General features: G+C 39.0%; 1 protein-coding gene across 3 annotated transcripts in view; it reads left to right on the top strand.

Annotated features, from left to right (window-relative positions):
• dnaaf11 (dynein axonemal assembly factor 11) overlaps positions 1 to 13202 on the top strand; it is a 49387-nt gene extending 36185 nt beyond the window's left edge. For 2 of the 3 annotated variants that reach the window (XM_078935627.1, XM_023965679.1), the window contains exon 12: positions 12805 to 13202. In XM_078935627.1, coding sequence (XP_078791753.1) covers positions 12805 to 12994 — 190 coding nt within the window. In that variant the 3' untranslated portion in view covers positions 12995 to 13202. The remainder of the gene's footprint in view (positions 1 to 12804) is intronic. The other variant, XM_023965680.1, reaches the window with a different exon arrangement.
• Positions 13203 to 19401: the final 6199 nt, after the last annotated feature.

Raw genomic sequence — 19401 nt, 5'->3', positions numbered from 1 at the left:
GATATAGTCATGTTTAATGTAAAATAATGTCAGTTCTGTTTCTATCTTTACTTAAAAATGCATTTTTTTTGTTTTAAACATAAAAAGATCCAATTTCATGTTGATTTTCTTACACTTGTATAAACTGTCTGTATGACTTCTAAACAAATGATCTTGAATGACAGTCAAATGTTTGCATATTGGCGTGTGGTTGTGGTAAGAAGACAAATGGTGGATGTGGTTTGATGTCATGAAGACATCCAGAATTGGTCTCCGACCAACCGACTATCCATGATCAGATGTTCAATGTTTGGTGGGAAAGGGGTAGACTTTTAAGAGTACGACTCACGTAGCCACGCGTGACCTCTGGACTGATTAAAGTCTTTGTGAACAAGCTCTCCTTATTCCACAATAGCCTATGCTAGAAATGTTTGAGCTTCTGAGAGCACAGCCATTGAAGACATCTTCTGCGCTGATGGTGGTTGCAGATTAAACAGCTTGTGAGCATCTAATCCCTGAAAAAAATCAATCTTTAGCTGAATATTTAAGAAAATACAGTCTTATGATTAGACCAATGCTTTTGAAGGTGTTCCGGGATCCCTCATGTACAGAGTCACTGAAAAACACTAAAGCAGATCCACCCTTCAGCAGCTCGACTCTGTGCTTCATCTGTTTAAATTCCCTCTGACCATCTTCCCCAAAGAGCAGCGGCTTCACCTCCCAGCAGGTCTGCATCTTTTTTGCAGAAATGCTCCTCTGTCCGCTCTCCTTGCCTGGAGCTGCTCCCATCTCACCATCTTCATTATCATTTTATGACAGAGCTTCTCCCCCGTCCTTCAGATGGCCTCCGCAAACACAATAAGGAGCCACAGCAATAAGGAGCCACAGCCCAATCCCATACATTCAAATTAAGCACGAAATAAAAAAAATGCTTAGCTGCTTCTCCCACTGCAAGATGACAAGAGAGTAGCCTGGATGTTGTGGAGTTATAGCTGGGCGTGCATGTGATGAGAGGCAACCTTTGAACCCCCAGGTTTCAATCATTCTCTGTGCTGTAGTTTGTGTGGATGGAAGGGATCTCAAGGACATAAGCAATGTTTACTTTGTTTTCCTGACCGACAAGTGAACATGAAGTGTAGACAAATTACTACAAAAGAATATTAAATGTCATATGAAACCTGAAGATAATATACAGTATCACTGTGTCCAAAACAGATCTGAAAGGGTTAAATTAGGAATTATAGTGTTCCATTGTTTATCCTGGGGTTTAGGTTCTAAAAATAACCCATTAGAAAACAATATCTGCAAAGTAGTTCCATTATTTTTTTTACAATTAATGTAGATGTTTTAAGGCTCTTCACTACAACACTTCATACACCTTTCTCAGACAGACAGACATAAACATTTTCACTCTTTTCTTTTTTTTGTTTAAACTCAAACCTTTGTGGAAATATAAGTCCAGTAATGTAGAATGAAAACAAAGACCTGATTATGTAGATTTGGTGACCTAAACGAACTATGGACAGGAGAAACAGCATAGAGGAGATTAAGTGACAATAGTCAACAGCCAATCAGAATGTAGAACACAATGCACTATAAAAAAAAGTGAACAATGTACTCCATTATGCTATGAAAAGTATTTGAATGCTACAGTATCTTTATAATCCAAAACATGCTTAGAAAAGTTTAAATGATACCATTTTTGTTTTTACTTCTTAAAATGCTTTCGATTGGGGTCTCCACAGAAAGTCATCGGTCTTCATCTCATCCTATCCTCTCGATCCTCCCCGCTCTCACCTGTTATGTATCTTATGTCTAGAGGTGCAGGTCATAACATAAAAAGGGGGGAAAAAAACAGGCAGGCAGCCCTCAAACCACAAAAATAACAGATACAGCTTTATTTTGTAACAAAAAGAAGGGTTTATTCCCCCAGATGCAAAGATAACAAAAGAAAATGAAGCATTTAAAGGATCATGCAAAATCAACTTTTTGAGCTTTTACGTGTTACAATGTTCCTTTCCTAAAAAAAACCCAACAACCCCAAAGTGGTATTTTGATATGTTCACGCATTTCTGAGTATTCCTGTAAAAACCTGCACTCTGAGCACCAGCCACTCACAATCCACGAAAAAGAGTGGGGTTTTCAATTTGTGATGTAGACCAGTGAGAATAGCCCATTCCAGGGAGAGATGGTGCTGCCAACACTGCCCCCAGGCTAACCCTAACCCTATGCTCTATTTGACTTCAGACAAAAATAAGTGGCAGAGTCTGACCTGTCTCCCTGAAACTAACAAAACGGAAGAAAACACTCACAAATAAAATGGCAGTTCACCACTACTGCTTCATAACTACAGGCAAAGTTCCACAAAGTTTCACAGTCAAAGGCCACACAAAACGCTGTCAGTGGGGAGAGAGAGAGAGAGCTACAGTTCCCCCCCACCCCTGGGGCAATGAAATAAGGATTTCGAAGATGCCAAAGTCCTCATCCTCTTCAATCCTGCACAGCCACCAGACCTTATTCTTCCAATGCAGAGCACCTAAAACAAAACAAAAAGAACCTACAAACCTACATAAAATGAACTCTCCCTTAATAACAACATAAACAGCAATGCAGTGCACAACACTCAAAATTTAAAACATATCCACAAATACAACAATGGTCGTAACACACCAACCATTCTCATGTCCTAATGGCCATCTCCGATTGCTGAACCAACAACGTAGCGGCTCTCACCACAGTCTTCCACAAGTTTAATTTCATTCACATACCTGAAGCCTTCCTCCACCTGTTCCAATCTGCTCACGCATGCCTCTTCACCTCGCTTCCACATCCTCCATTGCTCTGGACTGTTGACCCTAAATATGTAAAGACCTCCAACTTCTTCACCTCTGCCCCTTGTAACCTCGCAGTTCCACCAGAGTTCTTTTCATTAACTCATAGATACTCTGTCTTGCTGCAGGTGACCTGTTATCCTTTCCTTTCTAGAGCAAACGTTTTCTCTAGATGTTCCTCCACCCGCTCTCACTATTACAATGTCATCTGCAAACATCATGCTCCACAGATTCATGTCAGTCTGTCCACCACTGCAGCAAACAAGCAGTTACAGGCTAATCCTTGGTGCAGTACCACCTCCACCTTGACCTCCTCTGTCACACCCACTGCATATTTCACCACTGTCTTACTGCTCTCACACATGTCCTAAACTGCTCCATTGTTCTTCTCTGCCACTCAAGACTTCCTCATACAAACCACAGCTCCTCTCTCTGTCTTCTTTTGTAGACTTTCTAGATCTACAAAGAAACAAATGGTTCCTTCTGACCTTCTCTGTAATTCTTCAGAAACATCCTCAAAGGACGCACTGCAACAACTGTTTTCTACATATGATGTACATTTCTTCCAGAAAAAGCCTATTAATTGGATGCATATCAAGTCGGTTAGAAAACATGAGTCTCTTGTTATGCATGAGAGCAGTGGTTTTGCCACAAAGGTGCTAAATTGTAATTGACATTTTGAGATTGGCTACATGGTCAAGGAAGATACTAGCTAGAGATGATCTATCTATCTATCTATCTATCTATCTATCTATCTATCTATCTATCTATCTATCTATCTATCTATCTATCTATCTATCTATCTATCTATCTATCTATCTATCTATCTATCTATCTATCTATCTATCTATCTATCTATCTATCTATCTATCTATCTATCTATCTATCTATCTATCTATCTATCTATCTATCTATCTATCTATCTATCTATCTATCTATCTATCTATCTATCTATCTATCTATCTATCTATGTCTATTTATATGTCTATTTATATGTCTATATATATGTCTATATATATGTCTATATATGTATATATATATATATATATATATATATATATATATATACATAGACAGGGCACACATTCTTAACTCCCTCCTTCTCTTCCCCAAACCCTCCTCCTTCAGTGTGTGCGTGTGTGTGTGTGTGTGTGAGACTGGTCTAAGGCCTGGTCTAAGCCACACCACACTGCACTAGGGTCAGCTGCACAGCCCAGTGTGGGCACCTAGCTAGAGATGATAAAAAATAAAATAAAAATAAAAATAAACAACATTTTTGACCACATAAAATAAGCTTTAATTCCTTAAAAAGCAGCAGTTTCTGTTTATAAGGGAAGACAGCTGCTTCTATAACATGAAGGATCCAAATCTAATTTCCTGAAAGGTTTGATGTTACGCCTCATTCCCAAGACTGAAATTAATCTGTCGCTCTTTTATTGACTGTTTGTCAAGAAGAGATGAAAAATGTGAGACGGGCTTCTCAGATCAAAATCCGGACATTTCGGCTGTGGATTTGATTTTTATCAGTGGCGTTTGGTGCCCTGGCTCTTCATCAAAAGATGGTATTTATTTTTTCTCAAAATTAAGGATTAACCAAATGTATCCTTACATAAAGGAATAAATTTACTTCATTAAAAAATCGAAAAACTTTCTGTCAATTTATTGAAATTTTTGAGTATTATGTCAAACTACACTTAATGCATGTTGAACACCTACTCCGTTACTCTTTTAATCTATTGTAAAAGCGTTTTCAGTGCTCTTTTAATTATGATTATGCAGATTTTAGCACAAATCAAAGAATCCTGTGTTGTTTGACAGTTTCTGCCGAGGTGCAGTAGTTCATTAAAAACTTGGCTCTGAGTTTTGGGCAGGACCTTTGGTGCAGATCAACCCCGCCCCATTTCCCCTCCCCGTTGCTGAGAGCTTGAAGCAGGATTTTGTGGCCCACCCGGCATATTTTCTACATCACAAATAAGCTCTTTTTCCTATGGCTTTTTTCATCTGGTTCTGATTCACAGCGATTTCAATAAAGAGATACTCAGAAATGCAATTTCAAGTTTACTTTTCTTCATATATGTTCTCCATGATGAGAAAAAGGCTACAAGAACATGTTTAAAACACCAAAACCACAATTTTCATCTAAGTTGGTCTTTAGAGGACTATTGTGGCACCTTATAAACAACAGCTTTATAGGCATCCTGCAGTTTTGACGCACTTTCATCTTAATGCATGAACGGACCAGAATAATCAGAGAATGTTCTGACCCCTTCCTTTCCCGTCATGGGTGCTGCTGCTCCGCTGCCGAGCTGCAAGATTCCCAACAAATGACTTCATCATCCTCACCGTCTCAGTACCTCGGTGGGAAAGCTCCTCCTTTCCTCTGAGACTGTATAACTAGGTCAGCCTTTGCCTGGGGTCACCCATTTCAGAGTTCTGGACCTCCAAAGTAGGGAGGACATTTGTGGAGGAGACCCGCTCCATTGACTCCATCCATCTCCTGTAAAGTAGCACTGACATTCAGTGTTCCTGTTACCAGGAGCCAGACTGCTCTAAATGGCAGCGTTATTAATGAGCTGCAGACTCAGTTGGATCTATCAGCAATCTGCCTGCTGAAGAGACACAAACATCCATCATGTCTGTCTACACATCAGTGTCAGGCTGTTCTGTCAGACAGGTTTTGGTTGGAAGTTCTTTAATCTTCTTAAACTTCTGATTTTTGGGGTGACTGCAGAATTTCTGAACAAGCGGACATTGTGAATCCTGTAGCATCACAACGCAGAACCATCAGAGCTTTTAGAGTCACCAGCCTCTTAACACTGTTATGTTTACTCAAAATGTACGTCCCCCTCATTAAGAAACTCCATATCACTGTCTCTGTGCAGCCATTTCTCTCTTTGCTTCTTCTCTAAAAGCCAGCAGATGGAATTGAGATCAGACCTCCAGTCCAAAAGCTCCTTCTTCTCTGTGGATCTACAATCACAGACACTAAACAGAACCCACTCGTGTTGTTGCTGCAGCCCGATAGAACTCGATTATGCCCTCATTACCGAGGGGAGAGTGATAACCTGGCACGAGGTCGCTGCTGCTAAAAGCTTTGTCATTGTTGGACTTCTGCAGAAACTCAAGATTTCACACGATATTTTTTGTGATGCACAGGTGATAAATCAAACAACTTCTAAGTAATGTATAACAGGCATTTCTTGGGAAAAATAGTATTTGGTCAGCCACCAAATGTGCAAGTTCTCCCACCTAAAAAGATGAGAGGGCTGTAATGTTTATCAGAGGCTCTCTTCAACTATGACGACAGAAAGAAATACAATCCAGAAAACCATATTGTAAAAATGTATTTGTAAATTCTTGTTAAAATTAAGTATTTGGTCAAAAACAAAAGTTCATTTTAATGCTTTCTTATATACCCTTTGTTGGCAATGACCAAAGGTTGTCTTTACATGGTTTTCATTCACTGTAGCTGCTATTTTGGCCCATTCCTCCATGCTGATCACCTCTAGAGCTGTGATGTTTTGGGGCTGCCACTGGACAAAACAGTCTTTCAGCTCCCTACGAATATTCTACACAGAGATCTGGAGACTGGCTAGGCCACTCCAGAATCTTCTTACAAAGTCACTCCTTTGTTCCCAGGGTGATGTGTTTATAAACGTTGTCATGCTGAAAGACCCTGCCATGTTTAATCATCAATGCCTTTGTTGATGGAAGGAGGTTTTCACTCCAAATCTTAGTACATGTCCCCATTCATTCCTTCCTGTAAATGGACCAGTTGTTCTAGTCCCTTTGCAGAAATCCTGTTGTGGATCATCCAAGTGCTCAAACTAGAGATGGGTCTGGACATGTACTGGCTTAAACAGGGGGACACATCTGGCACATCAGGATTTGGGTCTCTGTGTGTGACTGATGGTAGCCTTTGGTACTTTAATCTCAGTTCTCTGCAGGTCATTCACTAGGTCCACCTCTGTGGTTCTGGAATTATTCCTTGTTGCTCTTAACGATCATTTTTACACCACGAGGAGAGATCTTGTGTGGAGCCCAGGATGGAGGGAGATTTTGGTAATTTTTTTTTTTTTTTCATCAAGCTGATTACCTATTGCAGATTCGGTCCTAAAAGCCTTGTACAGGTCTACAAATGTATTTCTGGTGTCCTTTGACAGCTATTTGGTATTAGCTATGGTGGAGTTCTGACTAGAAAAAGAAACACTCAAAAACACAATTTTACTCATCATTTTCTTTAAATATGCTCTCCACCATGAGAGAAATGCCACAAAAACATGTTAAAATCATGATTTTTTTTAATGCTGATTAGTTCAAACGTATCATTAACACAGATACAGTGGAGGACAGAGTAGGCTCCTATAGAAGAAGCTACAGATCTGTGAGAGCCAGAAATCATGGTTGTTTGTAGGAGACCAAATACTTATGACAGAGGAATTTACCAATATATTTCATTAAAGTCCTGCAATGTGATTTACTGGGTTCTTCCCTCCCATACAATACTTATGGGGGGTTATTTATTTTTTCCATCCTTTTCTTTAAATAAATCATAACCAATCTTCTCTTTAAACAATTGCACAGATTAACCCGCTAGATGATAAAATCAATTTTCAGTTGAATTAGCTCCTGTTGGTTTTGATTTAATGTAAATAATTAATGATCACTTAATCAAGTGGGAAGGAGAGGCCCCTTGGGACTAGTCTAGGGAAACGCAGCATTCTGGAATGATTTTTCTGATATTTCCAGTTTGAAGCTGTTAGATTCAGCACTGAAAACAAAACATTATTGAACAGATTTTTCAATTTTGTCCTTTTTTTGCAGAAATAAATATTCAACAGCTGCTAATGACCTTAAATAAATCCTGTCCTGTGAGTGTGAACGTTTAAAGTTAAAGTGTAATTAAGAACAAAAGGACATGTGAAAAGCTGAAACAAAAGCGTTTAAGGTACAAACTTAATGCTAAATTAGCTGAAGAAACCGAGTGTATTCAGAAAGGTTAAAGAAAAAAGAATTCATGAAAAACCTGATGCCAACTGCTGTAGATGATTATTGGTTAAATGTGCAACAAGTACCAACATTTGAACATCTGAACAAGTTTTTGGAAAAAAAGACTAAAAATGCTTGGATATATCTTAGATAAATCAAATGAAATTGCTTCATAACAGCTACATTTTGTAAAAAGCTGAACCATTTTTATGTTCCCTCAAATGTTGTAAATACATTCTTTAACTGATAAAATTATCAGGTAAATCATTGGTTATGAATAAATTTCCTGTTGTTTAAATGATTGAAAACTTTCCCCCAAATGTGATAAATTTTCTGAAATCTTGAACTCTTGCATCATTAACACAGAATACAGTTTTAAAGAGTTTGAAGTTTCTGACCTTTATTGCCTTCGAGTCCAAAGTCCTTTCAGGTTTTGAAAAAACATACAAATGAGCAAAACCAAATGTAAGGAGCTGAATGTTTGGTATTCTGGAATATTGAGAAAACTCAATTTATTATGAAAATACTTGCAGAAGAATAAGAAGAGCATCTTGTTAGTGCCCTGTCCCTCCCCATCCGTATTTTGCCTTCTCTGGAATTAAAGACAGTATTTTCTGCACTATTATAAGGCGCAATAATTAAAAAACAACAACAACATTGAGCCTAATAACCTGGAGTGCCTAATAATTCAGGTTGTGCTTTCTGATATTGATGCTATTTAATGTTTGGTTGGGTTTTACTGTGAGTATGCTAACATGGCTAGCGTGTAGTGGTGTCGGACTGTGTTTTGTTTTACGTGTTCCTAACAAGGTTGGGAGTTAGATACAGTAATCTTTATCACCCATTTTTTTAAGTGTTGCAAACAGGATTGGGAGTGACAGGTATTGGGAATACGCTAATGTGTAGCGGTGTTGGACTTCCTTTATTCTATGAGTTTATGAGCAGCCGTCCTTACCTGTGCACTAAAAGTGAGTGTGGTGCGCAGGTAAAGTTTTTTTTTTAGATTTATTCATTTATTCGATACAGGGATAGGGCATATTAATTAACGTTCCTGTTAATATGCCAGAGTTAGCCAAAGGGCTATTTTCCCCTAGGTAGATGTTAAAATCACCCTAAAAGTTTAAAATAAAATATATACATAAAATTATGTACATATATTAAACATTACATTCAGTAAAATTAGCAGTTAACTTAAAAGAAAATTGGCGATAAAATAATCCAAAATCAAACAAATTTATGAACATATACACACATACAAGACAAAATGGTGAGAGAGGATCGGTGAGAGGAAGTTTACTTAGTGTTGACAGCTCTGATTGTCAAGGAGCCATTTCTTTAACTGTGTCTTAAATGAATGTGTTTTGATTTCTAATAGTTAAAGATGGCTGTCTCCCAACACTGCCGTGACTGCATCAACAAACCTCGACATACAGGTCACTAACCTCAAAAATGGCATTCAGAAACTTTCTGATGATGTTGAATTCTTTGCTAATTATTGACCACTATCAAACTTACCGTTTTAAAGTAAAATGTAAGAAAAGACAGCTTCAATCCAATTCAATGAGTTTTTAAATAGAAAATGACGTCTTTGAAAAGGATCAGTCTGGTTTTAGGAGAAACCACCGCACAGAGACGGCCCTTGTTAAAATAGTAACTGATATTAGATGTAACCTGGACTATCAGAAACTCTCAGTCCTGGTATTACCGGATCTGAGTGCTGCATTTGACACAGTAGATCACAGTATTTTACTCAACAGGCTGAGAGGTTTGGGCATCTCTGGTACCGTTCTGAAGTGGTTTTATTCCTATCTCACAGATCGAAGTATTAATGTAAGTATGGATACATGCTCCTCAAAGGTCTTTGAAATCAATTGTGGGTTCCCCAAGGTTCAATTTTAGGCCCACTACTTTTCAATCTTTATAAGCTGCCACTTGGAGATATCAAAAGGAAGCCTGGCGTTTGTTTTCATAGCTATGTTGATGGCACACAATTTGGGTTTTTGCATCCCGGGGTTCAGTTACTGCTTTTCGTATTTCTCTGTGTTCACATTCATACTGTTTTTTTGTAACTGACCTTCACCAATGCATTAAGCTCTTAAATCTCCAATTAACCAAACAAATGGAATAATTTGGAGGTAAACATCAATCGGAAGTTTTTCTGGAATATTTAGGAATAGTGCGCTCAGATTTTCAGGAATTGGCACCTAATGGATGAAGCTTTACTGAATTTTTCTGGACTTTATTAAAGCTTTCTCTACTCCAAGAGGAGAGATGAAACTTTCTTTTTTTTATTATTACATCTGAAGGATAATGATGCCAATTACTTCCCAGTTTTCTGCCGGAGCTGGTAATTTTCCTGCAGCACATTTAGGCTGAACACACCGGTGTGCTTACTTACGTGTGTTATGTCCTCTGGCAGCTTTTTGCAATCTCAATTAACAAACGGGAGAATGAACACAGAAATGATGTCTTCCACAGACTCCTGCAGCTTATTGTCAGGCGCTGTGCAGAGATTCAATTACAACAGCTTCACTCGTTCTGCAGAACCCCCACATTTCATTAATTTTCTCTCGTAAAAGACTTCCACTTATTAAAATGCAGGAGATACTGGAGGAGCTGAGTGTGAGAGTTTCTGCAGCAATGTAGCCCTGCAAAATGACATCAGCAGACATTTTATTCACCACATACGTTTTCTGCTACTTGTTACTGAGAAAGAGAACTACCTCAACTTGATTAATAGTTAAGGTGAAAAATGAACAAATCCAAGAACGGAAAGAGTACACATCCGCCCGCATCTGTTGGTCATGTGACTTTAGTGCCAGTAGATTGAATTCATTAACTGTATGATTGTCAGACTGAGTGACCCCTCCCCCCTCAGGCTCTAAATATGAAGTACCTGCTTGCTCCAAGAAAAAAATCCCATTTTCTTCTGTAGTGCAAGTAGAGTTATAAAGTGGCCAATCAGAGGCCTCAATGAACACAAACAAGTGAAAATTTGGATCCATGAACAAAAGTTCTGTAATTTGTTACGTTTAAACTTATGAATTTATATTAAATTAAAAATTTGAGTTCATAGTTAACTCAACTCAAAAATTGTATTTCATATAAGCTAATAATTTTATAACTGCTTAGGAGAAAAACTTGTTTGACAAATGATCGGGAAACGTTTGAAATTCCAGTCATTACTGCAGCTCACACTAGAAAACAGAGATGCCTCAAACCTGATGTGCTTCAGGACCAAAGCCATGAATGCTGTTTGTCACAAAGACCAACACTTGTGGGAAGATTTTGGTCTGAAGTAAAGAACAAAATCAGAACAGTGTTTCATTATGCCTTTTTTTTTATCAGGTTGTTGCTTTTATTGTGGGTTCTCCCTAAAATGACTTTGAAAAAGTTTTTTTTAATGCTTGTTACAGACTAAATAAATTAAATGTGAGAACAATGTATGTTATTATATCATTATAATAATTTAAAAAAAAGTTGGTGGTAATTAATCATACTAACTTGGCCCAGCCCTCTACTCTGATTTAAAGAAGCAAAGCTGAAAACAGCTGACAGAGCTCAACTTAGTTTCACTGTCTAATTTAGAGCCTGAAGGCCCACAGGGGAGATTTGTTCCTGTAAAGATTTTAGTATCAAATAAAAATTTCCTACACGCCTTCATGATATTTACAGTCCCTCCCTCCCGGAAAGTGTGCTGAAATACTGCACCCCCTGGGCGTGAACACTTTGTTCTTCCTGCAGTGTGACACCCCTCAGATTATGGGTGTGATGCTTTCATGAGTTTTTTACTCGTGATTTGTGATGCTGCTGCTGCCGTTTCATCCAGAAAAACAGATTTTCAGTTCATCTCTGTCACCTCACTGCTCTATGTTCTAGGCTAGAGTAGATAAACCTGGAGACATAAAGTCCCACTCTGATCATCTTTTGATCTATTTTAAAAGCTTTCCCAGTGGTCTTTTCATTATGATTACGCAAGTTGTAGCCAAAATGAAAACACCTGAGTCATTTTCGGACATGGTCTCTTCAGAGCCCCGGTCACCAGGCGCTCGCCTGTGAGCCCCAAGGCCGGGCCTGGCTCCAGAGTGGGGCCCCGGTGACGCCAATCCGAGCGACGTAATCGGGTCCTTGTTCTTTCCTTTCATCAGGGGGTTCTGAACCGCTCTTTGTCTTGCTCGTCACCCAGGAGCTGTCTGCCATAGAAGACCCTACCAGGGGCTTAAGCCCCAGACAGTGTAGCTCCTGGGATCACTCGAGCTCTCAAACTCCCCCACCACGTTAAGGTGGCGGTTCACGTGGAAGTTTTTTTAATAAAAAAAATTTAAAAACCCAAAAAGCAAAGCTCTCAATTTACCAGTCGATCTTCGTTCCAGTACTCACCAATGGTCATTAGCTCTGGGTCGTGACCGAAAGAACGAGGTCCCGAATACAAGCGGCTGAAATGAGCTTCCTCCGTAGGGTGGCTGGCGCTCCCTTAGAGATAGGGTGAGAAGCTCGGTCACCCGCGGAGAGCTCGGAGTAGAACCGCTTGTCCTCCACATCCAAAGGAGCCAGCTGAGGTGGCTCGGGCATCTAGTCCGGATGCCTCCTGGACGCCTCCCTGGAGAGGTGTTCCGGGCATGTCCCACCGGACAGAGGCCCCGGGGAAGACCCAGGACACGCTGGAGAGACTACGTCTCTCGGCTGGCCTTGGAACGCCTCGAGGTCCCCCCAGAGGAGCTGGAGGAAGTGGCTGGGGCGAGGGAAGTCTGGGCATCTCTGCTAAGACTGCTGCCTTCACGACCTGGTCCCGGATAAGCGAAGGAAGATGGATGGATGGAAATAAAAAACATTTTTGTCTGGTCCTGATACACAATTATTTGAATAAAGAAATACTCAGAGATGCTATTTTAAGCTTCATTTTCTTAATATAGGTCCTCCATCATGAGAATTATGCCACAAGAACATGTTTGTAACACACTTTTATGGAAGTGGGTCCTTAAGATTTTTTTTTTTTTTGACCCAGCAGAAAAAATGTTCCTGAAAGGCTGGAGGTTGATCCAAGCAAGTGTTCATCCATCGATTTTACCAACATCATTTCCCAGCAAAGCTCCAGAGAAGGTCGACGGAAAACTCCGCCCTCTTCCGCTGCCTCAACCAGTGAGGAGTTTGAGGACAACCCTGACGTCCCACCACTTGTGTTAGAATTTGCGTGAGGTACATGGATGCACGACTGACAGGCAAAAGGATATAGAAAATGCAAACATTCAAAGTAAAATAAATTGTCAGAGAACCTACGGGAAGTTTAGAACAATTCTTAACAATTTGCTTTTTAGTTTCTAAAGTCCAGATGTTAAAAAAAGAAGACTATCTGTAAATGGACATCTCAGACATGTTTAAATAAAGTTTTATAATCTTTCTGAATTTTTTGAAAACTAAAGGTTTTCATCTATGCATATTTTAGAGATGTGTACTCAATCCCAGAAAATGCTACAAAATAAAGGTTTGATTTTGTAACGTGTGAGCAGGAGTCAGACGAGCAGAACGGAAAACATCCTCACCTGAAAGAATGTTTTATTCCTAAAATAAAGGACCAGGTCAGAGCCATCTGGGAGGAAATCAACTTGATTTTCAAAATAACATACTGAAAAGGTTTCTGATGTGATTCCTATGATAAAATGAATGAGGTGAGTCTTCATGTAGACACAAAGGTTATTCTTTATGAACTAACCTTTTATGGCTGGAAAGCTCTCATTTAGTAAAGATTAGTGACTTTTGTGTCACACTTCACCAAACATTTAGGAGTCACTTTACAGGATTTAAGTCAGAATTTTGCTTTCAGTTGTGTTTCAAGAACAAAACAAAGAGAATAAAAATTGTGAGGATATTTTTGCTCAAATAATATCAGAAAATAACTGCAATATTTAATGCTACATATGACCTAGAAAGGATATTAATGAAGTTTTTTTAATGGACAAAATAGATGGATACATCGTCAGTGGGTTTAATAAATGAAAATTCTCATTTGGTTCTTTTTATTCCTTGAGAGCAGAATAACAGAAAACCAATACTTCTTCTAACTGATGTTAATTTGTTGCGGGCCTCTTTCTGTGGCCTGTTTCCTCCATTTTTTGTGGCTTTAGCCTGTCTTTCTGATGCTCCCATCATCTTCCTCCCTAAAGGTCCATGCAGATATTCTGACATGGATCCTTTCTAGCCCAGAGGACATCAACCCAGAGATGTCTCAAAGTGACTCAGTTTCTCCTTGGAAAATTCTCTGAAGCCTCTGAAGTCTTCTCTCTGATGTCCCATCAGAAAACCCAGAGGTCACAGCTTCCTCCTCTTCCTCCTCGCTCGCAGCCCACATTGAAAGCTGCTTCGCCCTTTAGGGTCATCCTGACAGCCTCACTGGTCTTTTAATATCCAATCCTCTACACTGAAGTCTCAGTCCTTCATAGAAATTAGGATTTTACATTCATTTAGATAGAAACCTGACAAAATGAGGCAGAGCACTTCTGATTAAACTACTGTTTCCCAATCTAACAATAAAAAAAACACCTCTGGTTAGGGACAGACTCCAACAGATGACTTATAATTGCAAAATGGATAGAATAAATCAGACTGAAGTAGTGATGAGCACATTTCAGCTCACAGTTTCATGACAACTTGTCAGATAAATGCATCTAGACATTAAAGAAAAACACAATTATAAACAACAAACCACAACAAGAATCAAGTTTCTCATGCACGAGGGAGAGGAGCAAATGTGTTGGAAAAGGTCCACCACGTTTCTCTTCTCAAAGGTCTGCCTCTCCCTGTGCACCTTTTATTAAGAACACAAGTGGGAGGTAACAATTCAAGACAAAGACAAAAAGTTCATCAGGGGGTGTCGTCAAATGACCCTTTTGGTTGGATTCTAAGTTCAAACAGTATCCCTTATCAGCTGAGGACAGTGTGTCGTAAACCCCTCATCCTGGGTGGGGGATGAGAAGCAGATGAACAAACACACAACTGTTTTCAGAAGAGGTAAAAAGGTCAATCTAAGTTAACATTTAAAGAAATACATTTAAACAATGATAATAATAAAACAATTTCCTTCACATAGTCCCTCCTTTTTATCATTGATAAATGTTAAAATCTCACATCTAATATCACATCTCTTTTCAGTTTTCTGTGACATATTCATTTTTATAAAACTTTCAATTTACACTCAGATGAGAAGTTTTTTTTTTTTTTTTCAAGTAATTTCAATTTCAAAATCATTACAGTCATCTTGTTCTCCCTTTAATAACAAGTTGTATTCTTGACTCATAAGAACACTTTGTACTCAACCATTCACTGCTCTGGAAATCATAGATTGAATACAAGGAAAAATGCACATAGTAAACACACAACATATGATCAGTACCATAAGAATAGGTGTCACTATTTTTAACAAAAGTTGCCACCAGGAACCAAAAGCAAACCAGGAGAAGAAATCCCAAGATTGGGGTTTCCTGTCATCCTGCATTTCCTGCTGAACCTTTTCAAGTTGATGTAATGCTTCAGTGACGCTGTGACCTTCATCGGTGTTGTCAGGAATAAATGTACAACAGGTATCATTTAACATTTTACAAACACCTCCCTCCTGAGCAACCAATAAGTCCAAAACCAATCTGTTCTGTAGAACCATAAGTCTCATGCTTGACATTTCTTCATTATAGGCTTTAAATGCTTTGATTGTAGCGTTCAAAAATAAACCTAATCGATAATCAATGGTCTTAATTCTGAGAGCGTTTGTAGCATTTCCCACTCAGGGAAACAATGCCATAGTTACATTTTCCCCAGTATTCCAGTGTTTATGGTCTTCAGGTACATCTGACCCCCAAATGGAATCATGTGGCTTGACATCAATAAGGTTACGTCTGGGACGCAGGTGAGGCTCATGGACTGCAGAAACTATGAAAGTGTGACCTGTGACCTTTACAGAAACACAAATCCCACTCCAGTCTCTAGGCAGACTGAGGTAGAGGGCCTGCCCACATAACCAAAACATTTGACGAACCACATAAGTACCATTGTTACCTGGAATTAAATCTGGATTAGATCCAACACAACGTCCTCTGGGGCAGGGAACTGCATAACCATGGGAAACTCTGTCATTGATTATCTGGACTGTGAAGGGAACAAGAAGTTCATGACACATCTTCATCGGCAAAGTTCCTAAAAGTTCTGTGCCATTGTTAGTTACACAATGTGGAAACACAGTTCCTGGTTCCACACTAGCATATGGAGCTAATGATTTTTCATTTTCAGTTTTTTAAACTGATACAAACTCTTGCAACTTGGTCTTACAAGAGTACCATTTGAAGTGGTAACGGCTCCAGTACTAATATACCCTCTGGTACTACATTCAATGACACAGTCGCTTTTCCACTCAGAAAATTGCTTTGCCTGTAAATTAGGATGTAGGGATGAAGCTGGAATTACAGAACAACATAGCAATCAGATCAATGCATTTCCTTAGCCAGTAACATAACATACCTATACCAAGAATTTGTCATATACAGGTGAGTTATGTTCATTTTTGGACTATTCAAAACATCATGTTCATCAATACTCAGCCATCGTCGAGAAATGTTTAGTCTGTCCTCGTTGGTGGTTCTTCTTGTAGGTGGATAACGATTCCAAAAGAATCAAATCCATGTGGTTGCTCCTGTCAGGAATAGCAGGAACAGTAAACAATAAACTGTCTCTTAGCCCAGTTGGACACGCCATGGTGGATATGTACCTATCTTCGGGAGGGAGAGGTTACTAGCACATCACCTCCTCAAGTCCTCTAACAGTGTAGGATCCGTGTAGTGCAAAAGAGATCTGGTGTGCTTTGTTCCCTAAGACTAGGTGGATCTCTCGGCTTCGCTGACGTTGAGACAAGCAGCTTCTATACAGCTGCCTCCCTTTGTAGTCAGACTTCCCCACCTAGCAGTTGGAATTAGCCTCACCCAGATGCTTTTTCTTGCAGTGTGACAGGTGGATCCAAGACGTCCTTTCAGCAATCTTTACAGCTGTTGGTGTAGTCAGCAGGACTTGGAATGGGCCTTCCCCCCGTGGGCTGGACCAACACTTCCTTTTTATGGCCTTCACAAACACCCAGTCACCAACCTGCACTGGTGAAGTGTCCTGTGGAGATAAGAAGGAATCTGGCACTTGATTTGTCCTTTGCACATCTTTAGTGGTAAACATTTTTCTCAAATAATCCACTAAATTTGCATCATCATCTGGAGGATCAATGACTGGTAACCTATAAGAACGTCCATACAACATTTCAAAAGGCGTTAAAGGTTGACCTGCTGTGCGTGTGATACGCATGCTTAGCTGAACTAAGTCTATGCAGTCAGGCTACTGTCTGTTTGTCTCTTCCATGCAATTCTTTAACTTTGATTTGATAGTGCCACTAGTTCTCTCAACTAATCCTGCACTCTGTGGGTGATAACTACAATGTCTCTTTAGATCAATACAAAGATGTTGAGCCATTTTGTCTATCACTTGATTTACAAAATGTGTACAATTATCACTTCTTATCACTTGTGGTATGCCAAAAGTTGGGATTATTCTTTTACAAATACCTTTAGCTACTGTAATAGCATCTTGTGTTGCACATGGAAAAATTTCAACCCATTTGGAAAATGCATCAATAATCACTAAAAAATATTTCAATCCTTTACTTTTATTCAATTCAATAAAATCCATATGGATTGTATGGAAAGGAAAAGGTGGTTCAGAAAATCTTCCTCTCTTAAATTTAACATTGCCTTGGGGATTATGATGCATACATGTAACACATTGTTTACAAAAAATTTTTTTATAGAGTTTATAGAGCATAAATCCATAAGTTGTTTAATATTTCTCTAATAAGTTTACCATCCCCCCTGTTGAATCATGGCAAAGCCCATGACTCAAAATTTCTGCCCATTTGTTCATGGATCTTGGCAAAATATGTTTTCCTTCTGTGCTGACATAAAGACCTTGTTCTAACTTTGCTCCCTTTTTCAACCAAAATTTTTTTATTGTTTTGGTGCACTGGGTGGCATTTCTTTTTTTAAAAAAAAATCAGCGGTTACATCTGCAGTCACATCCTCATTTGTGCATATTTCTACATCTTTTGTTGCAGCTTGCTTTGCTGTTGCATCTGCAAAGGCATTTCCTTTAGAAATATGATCTGTTCTTCGTGTGTGTCCCTCGCATTTACATATTGCCACTTTAGATAGTAACATTACAGCAGTCAATAATTCCTTCAGTAAGTCTACATGCATTATTGGTTTTCTTGTTGACGTTTTAACCCTCAGTTCTTCCACTGTTGACAAAATAAACTCACTGTAGCAAACGCATATTGGCTATCAGTGTAGATTGTAACTGGCTTATCTTTAAAAAGTTTGCATGCTTCAGTTAAAGCTGTCAACTCTGCTGATTGTGCTGAGTAATTTCCAGGCAGGGGTCCTGCCTTCAAAACCTTATCTTGAGTTACAACAGCAAAACCCACTTTGTTTCTGCCTGTTTCATCTTTCTTTGCTGACCCATCAACAAAAACTATTTCTCTTTCAGTGAGATCTAAAAATTCATCACTAATTGGTTGAATTACTAGTTCTGATTAATCTTTTATCTTGTCATTTCTTTTACCATCTAATCAATCTGATTTCTTCCTTTCAGGACAATCTCTCTCTCCCAATGATCTCTCTGTCCACAAATCCAACATCCATCATCAACTTGCTCTGACCCTCTGTTGCTACTTCCTCTAGACCTTCCTCTAAAATTTCCTTTACCACGACCACGATTTCTTCTTCTCTTCACATTCCTTCCAAAAAACACATCACTACTTTCCTCCTGCCAAAATGTATCTACACTTTGATTCCTAAATTTCTTTCTATTCACCATCACTTTTTTTCTCCATGAACAGCAAAATTCACAAACTGTTGTAGTGCTCCTGTTGGTAGATCAAAGTAAAGTTTCCTTATCTAGTCTGCAATCTCTGGTCTCATAGCTTGCAGTAAAGCTTGTTTCAGCTGCTGTCTATAGGGACTTTCATCATTATCATCATCTCTGAGTCCACTATTAGCTTTAAAACTTCTTCAAATTTGACTCTAAAATCAAACACTAATTCTCCATCTTTTTGCTTAGTTTGACCAATCTTTCCATAATCAGGTCTCATTGGAAAGGCTTCTCTAATTCTTTGTCCTAAAAGTGTAAGACTTTGAATTAACTCTTAACTGTTATGCGGAAGAGGTCTGGGTGGATTGTCATCATACATAGGATTCCTTTTTCCCTTTACTTTTGCCCAGTCTGCTTTCATAGCAATCATACATGGTTTCTGACATTTAATGCCATTCAAATGACAAGCTCTCTGAACTTCCATCATTTGCCCATGAGAGATAACTCCCCTCACTGCCTTCCTAACATCCTCTAATGTCCAGGTCCTAAACACAAGAAGTGTAGGCCTCTGGCCATCTTCTCCAGCTCTGGGATTGGGCACTTCAATCATTGGAAATGTCTCTGCAACTTTAGATGACTCTCCAGCTTCTTCCAAACCAACCCCCATAGTTTTTTCTCCATTCAAGTTTTTTCCCTTTTCCTCCTAACATTATATTTC

Source organism: Oryzias latipes, chromosome 17 (assembly GCF_053564925.1).
Source record: "Oryzias latipes strain Hd-rR chromosome 17, Olatipes_Hd-rR_3.1".
NCBI classification, from domain to species: domain Eukaryota; kingdom Metazoa; phylum Chordata; class Actinopteri; order Beloniformes; family Adrianichthyidae; genus Oryzias; species Oryzias latipes.
Note: the sequence above shows the minus strand (reverse complement) of the source record. Positions and strands in the feature narration are given on the sequence as shown.